This window comes from Hyaena hyaena, unplaced genomic scaffold, assembly GCF_003009895.1.
Source record: "Hyaena hyaena isolate Hyena2069 unplaced genomic scaffold, ASM300989v1 scaffold_8, whole genome shotgun sequence".
Lineage (NCBI taxonomy): Eukaryota > Metazoa > Chordata > Mammalia > Carnivora > Hyaenidae > Hyaena > Hyaena hyaena.
The window spans coordinates 7,629,149-7,635,148 of NW_024080640.1; the positions used below are offsets into that span (position 1 = coordinate 7,629,149).

At 39.4% G+C, this 6,000-nt stretch overlaps 1 protein-coding gene across 3 annotated transcripts in view; it reads left to right on the forward strand.

Annotated features, from left to right (window-relative positions):
• Nucleotides 1–792, forward strand: part of AGBL3 (ATP/GTP binding protein like 3) — a 70,085-nt gene extending 69,293 nt beyond the window's left edge. For all 3 annotated transcript variants that reach the window (XM_039243225.1, XM_039243231.1, XM_039243237.1), the window contains exon 19: nt 158–792. In XM_039243225.1, coding sequence (XP_039099156.1) covers nt 158–563 — 406 coding nt within the window. In that variant the 3' untranslated portion in view covers nt 564–792. The remainder of the gene's footprint in view (nt 1–157) is intronic.
• The last annotated feature ends 5,208 nt before the right edge of the window (nt 793–6,000 follow it).

Genomic DNA, 6,000 nt, shown 5'->3' on the forward strand with positions numbered 1-6,000 from the left:
ACCTAGATCATAGAAACAATGGTGAAAGTTTTAAGAGAAGATAAATTCACCAAAGGATTTAAAAACATGACTTAAACTATCACAAATACCTAAGGACTACAAATACCGAGGGTACGTACGTGTGGACAAAAACTCACATTCTTTCTTTCTTTCCTAGATTAAAGCCAGCTACTTACAAAAATATAAAGAGATACAGCACATCCTGGACACAACCCCGAAATCCCTCGTTTATAAGCCAAAGGAAGCTTGTGGTAAACTCTTCAGAGTGGCTCCAGTCTGTGTCCCAGAGTTTGTCACCTCTCAAAGTGCCCAAGAAGAAAAAACACTCTCGAATCAAGGCCACAAAGACTCAAGACCTGAAACTTCTCGGCAGCAAATGGGAGACTGCTCTCTCAAGTTTTGAGAAGGATGCAGGTATCAACAAAGAGAGTCTTCAAACTGAAGAACCCAGTGAGCGAAACTCTAAGCAAATAGCTCCACATCTAACTAAAAATAGGGATGAACAACCAAATAGGAATTACGGACAACCTACTTTCCATCTGAATTTCCACAGGGACAAATAATTTAGCTTTAATGCTACTCTGAAAACCGTGGATGAAAAATAACATACGCGTACACAGTAAAAGGAAAAGAAAAATGAGAAAGCCCTCCCCATCCCTCTATCTCTATCCCTCCCCTTCCATACACGTACGCATAGACTAAACTGCAAAGTCTATATAACTTCTCTTTAGTGGGAACATCTTTCCGAGATTTAAAAAGAAATGCAGAGAAAATACAGAAAATTTAAAATTACTTATATTTAATTCTTGTCAAGGTGGAAAAAAAATCTATGAACTTTTGAATTCTCCCAAAACAACTTACGCTTAAAACTCAAGGAAGGAATGACATACGCTATGACTTTAACATCCTTACAGGGCACCTTCATGCATTAGTCCGCAAATATCATTTCTTGGGTTTCTGTTATATCTTCAGTGTGCTAGAAACCATCGATGATAGAAAAGACATTTCTCCCCACTAGAAGATTATTGTATAATTTACATATAAAACATACATGACTAAAATAACTACAGAATAAGATAGTGCATTGTAAAGTGCTAAGTTGTACACCTCCAACAATTAAAATACTATATATTAAAGGATGTTAAGTGCACAGAGCAACAGTGTGTCACAGAATGACAGTGAAATGCATAGATTATGGTTCACAATAGTCCTTTTACTTCTCAAAGTGTAGCAAAAATGTAAAAGATCAGATGTGCAGTTTCCTTTAGAGGGGACACATGTACCTCAGCAGCCATTCATTCATTCATGGGAAAGCAAGTGGAGCATCTCACAGTTTATCGCTCACAAGACAGTGAACACCAGTGGGATTCCTTGAGGACACTACAGAGAAGCAGGTATGTCAGCACAGAAGTCAAGATGGAAGTGATAAGTGAGAAAACAAGAGTCACAGGTCATCAGTGGTGTCCATTACAGGATAAGGCCAAGCAGAATAAGGATCTGGTAGGTGAAGTACATAAACATTACAAGCTACAAACCTAGCTCATGGTAGCAAGATCGAACTCGGAAAATCTAAGGTTGGGTAGTCTACTCTCAACAATAATTCCAATAGCCAAAGGTTCAAGGAGAGCTCATTGGGATATTAAAAGCGTAACTACTATGTTTTTATTTTTGTTTTAATAGTTTTGTTTTGATTTTTTAGAGATGGTTCACAGCAATACTGAGCAGAAAGTACAGAGATTTCCCATAAACTTCTTGACACCCACACATCTATAGCGCCCCCTCCCCCCATTATCCCCATTGTCCACCATTTGTTACAACTGATGAACCTACACTGACACATCATTACCATCCAAAGTTCATAGTTTACCTTAGGGTTTTACTCTGGGTGTTGTATATTCTGTGGGTTTTAACAAGTGTGTAATAAAGTACATCCATAATTACTGTATCATACAGAGTAGTTTCACTGCCCCCAAATATTCTCTCTGCATATTCATCCTTCTCTCCCCACTAACCCCTGGCAACAACTCATCTTTTTACAGTCACTATAATTTAACCTTTTCCAGAATATCACATAGTTGGAATTATATAGTATGTGGCCTTTTTAGATTGGCTTCTTTCACTTAGGAATATGCATATAAATTCTATCATGTCTTTTCATGATTTAACAGCCAGTTTGTTAGAATGCTAAATAATATTCCATTGTCAATGAAATTTATAAACCACTAGCAACAATAATTAGGAAAAAAGACACAAATTACTAATATCAGAAATGAAAGAGGGACCACCAGTACTGATCCCATAGACATTAAAAGGTTAATACAAGAATATTATGAACAATTCTCTACCCACAAATTGGATAACCTATAGAAATAGACCAATTCTCTGAAAGACAGTCTGCCAGAATGCACAAGAAGAAATAGACTAGCTGAAAAGGCCTGTATCAATTAAAGAAAAGGAATTAATAAATAAGTTGCCAAAATAGAAATCACCAGGACCAGTTTGGGTTGATTGATGAATTCTACAAAAATGTTAAGAAATTACACCAAATCTCTACAATCTCTAACAAAAGACAGAAGCAGAGAGAATACTTCCTAACAGTGTGTGGAATGAAAAATAGTACAGCCACTTTGAAAGACAGTTTGGCAGTTTCTTACACAACTAAACATACTCTTATATATAATCATACTCCCTGGTATTCACCTAAAGGAGTTGAAACTCCACACAAAAACCTTCACACAGATATTAATAACAGTTTCATTCATAAGTGCCAAAACTTGAAAGAAACCAAGATGTCCTTTAGTAATTGGATAGTAAATAAACTATGGTACACCCAGCCAATGAATTAGTTAGCACTAAGAAGAAATGAGCTATCAAGCCATGAAAAGACATGGAAGAATCTTAAATACTTATATTGCTTTTTATTTATAAAAATGAATGAAGGTGTCCAGTTCCATCCATTACAGAATAGCTGATAATGCATTAACCCACCCTCTATAAACTAAAACCAGACCATCTATATGAAATAATTGATTTCAGACAATATATGGTGAATCGCACAGGATTACAATGCTTGTGAGAAGGAGTATATGGGATAAACCCCACATTTACTCCTACTTTCTCCCTCAGAGGCATTTTCTAAACCGTGGTTCAGACAAGTAGAACCCAACAGTCTTACTGGCCAGAAGAAGTAGAGATCAGAGTTTGAATCCGGTGCAATAGCTGACATTTGGAAGCAGGGTGCTGAAGAAGAAGAAAAAACCACAGAAAAATAGGCCCCAAAATCGATGTAGAAGGTCTCCCCAGGTCTTTGACCATATCCTAAAATGACTACGTAAAAGCAAGAGTATGGGAAGCAAAGTAGAAAAGAGTCCTGAGAAGACACTGGAGTTCCAACTCAACCAGAGTATAGAAACCTTGGTGAAAATCCCCAACACTGAACTGAAACCCCAGGGGCTCCTGGGTGGCTCAGTCGGTTAAGCGTCCGACTTCAGCTCAGGTCATGATTTCACAGTTTGTGAGTTCGAGCCCCACGTCGGGCTCTGTGCTGACAGCTAGCTCAAAGCCTGGGGCCTGTTTCAGATTCTGTATCTCCCTCTCTCTCTGACCCTCCCCTGCTCATGCTGTCTGTCTGTCTGTCTCTGTCTCTCTCTCTCTCAAATAAAACATTTAAAAAATTGAATTAACACCAGAAAAATCATGCCCTGTGAATAAAGGCCATGCATAGGAACAAGGGCTACATCCTAGGACTAAAGACAAAACTGGAATAGAACATTCTAACATTCAAATAAAACCCCAACAAGATAGAGATAATCTACTAGTAATATAAATTCTTCCACAACAAAACTATTCTTTAGAAGAAGGTAACACAATCCAGCCCTTTTATAATGTGTCAACACCATGTCTAACATGTAATTAAAAACTAGGAGACATTAAGAAAGAAAAAGTGACCGACCAATAGTCAAGAAAGTAGACAACAGAAGCAGAGATAATCCAGTAAATGGAGTTAACAGAAAAGACTTCAAAATGATCCTTTAAAAATCACACAGGAAAAGGTGAACAAAATCAGTGAAAATATGGAGCATTTCAGCTCAGAATTAGGCCTTAAGAAAGAAATTGACATTCTAGAACCTCAAAATATAATATATGAAATTAATAACTCATTACATTGGTTTAACAGCAGAAGATCAAATCAGTTTTAGGACTCATCAACAAGACCTATTCAGAATGCATCTTATACAAATAAATTTAAAAATTTTTAATTAAAGAAAACACCAGAAGAGGGTAAGAGAGATTTGGTGTATACAGTCTCTAAGTTTTAACATGTGTAACTGAGTTCCAGAAAGAGAAGAGAATTAGAAAAGCAATATTTGAAGAAATCTGCCAAAGGGAAGCTCAGCAGAGCTGAGGCTAAAGAGGATAATATGGGAAATTATGGAGAAATATGAGGAAAACCATACTTACACGCATCATAGGCAAACTGGTAAAAACCAAAGATAAAGGAAACATTGTGACGGTATCCAGAGGGTGGAGGAAAGCCATGTTCCCTTCAAGTGAAAAACTAGGAGAATTATATTTGGTTTCTTTACGGAAACTATTGAAGCCAGAAGAAAATGGAATTGCACTTTTAAAGAAATGAAAGAAAATAGACAACCTGGAATTCTTGGCCCATCAAAAAAAGGAAAAAAAAAAAAAACCTTTAAAAATTGAGGCTACTATGAAAAGAGGGCTGAATGTGTCTGAGTGTCTCTACTGTGACTCCATCCTCCATGATAAACGTGCCCCAGGTCTTGTATTGTGTTTGGCTCCCCAGGCGCGGCCTGGGGAGCCGGGGTTCTCGGGATGCTGCTGACGCCACTGACTCAGGCAGAAGCTTTATCAGATGAAACAAAAGACACACTAAGTCTGGGGCTTCATCCTGACACCATTAAATTGTTCTGTTAAAATGAGGCTTTAAGAGAAGAATGATCAGAAAGCGCCCGGGTGGCTCAGTCAGTTAAACGTTTGACTCAGGTTATGATCTCATGGTTTGTGAGATCAAGCCCCACACTGGGATTCTGTCTCTCCTCCTTTCTGTCCCTTCCCACTAGTACATTCACACGCTCGTGCTCTCTTTCTCAACATAAACATTTAAAAAAAATAAGAGTGCTCTGCCTACCACCACCAAATAAAAGTTATATTTCATTTTTATCCCAGATGGCTGAACACCATTTCTGCATATAAAAGGGGTTGACTTAAGTAATTTTTTCCATAACAAGCATCTTCTGTACTGTGGCTGAATTCTTTACTTTCAGAAACATGTTCTAAACTCTTAATTTGTGATTTCTCGTTAACAGTGATCACTCTACCAAACATGGGCCATCTTCAACCTCCCACCCCCCCACCCCCCAGCCTGGTAAGAGCCTCTATTCTCCACTCATAGGTGGGGATTCTTCACTCGTAGGTGAGCCAACCCTGCAGGATTTCTAGATCAGCCTCTGCTGATTGTTCCCTCTCCTATGAATAAAGGCTGTGTGGCGAGAACTGCTCGCAGCAGAGTCCTGGGTATGGACAAAAGAGGCTCTGGGCCTGAATCTGCTAGACAGTTACTGGGACAGTGAGATTTTGTCTAAAGGCACAAAAGAGAGCAAATTCAGCTGATAGGAAGACGTACTCCCTCCACAGGGGTAACCACAGTTCTGAAGATGACTGTGCTGACGGTGGCAGGGCCACATGATGGAAGGGGCCTGGGTCGATGAGTCACCTCGCTAAGGGCACTTGAACAACAGCCAGGTTCCACTGAAAACACATGACACGTTAAGACACCAACAGTTCTCCCTCATGTCTCCTGAGTTCTTACTGGTGACGCAACGCCTCTGGCGAGGCCCCTCGTTTCTCTGACCCGGCTTGTCTGCACTGACCAGACACAGGCTCAAGCAAGCCTACAGGGAAGGGAGATGCCTGTCACCTCGATAAGTAGGGTCTGCCTCCAGGGCTGCGGAAGGAAACGAACCCTGGAGGCTC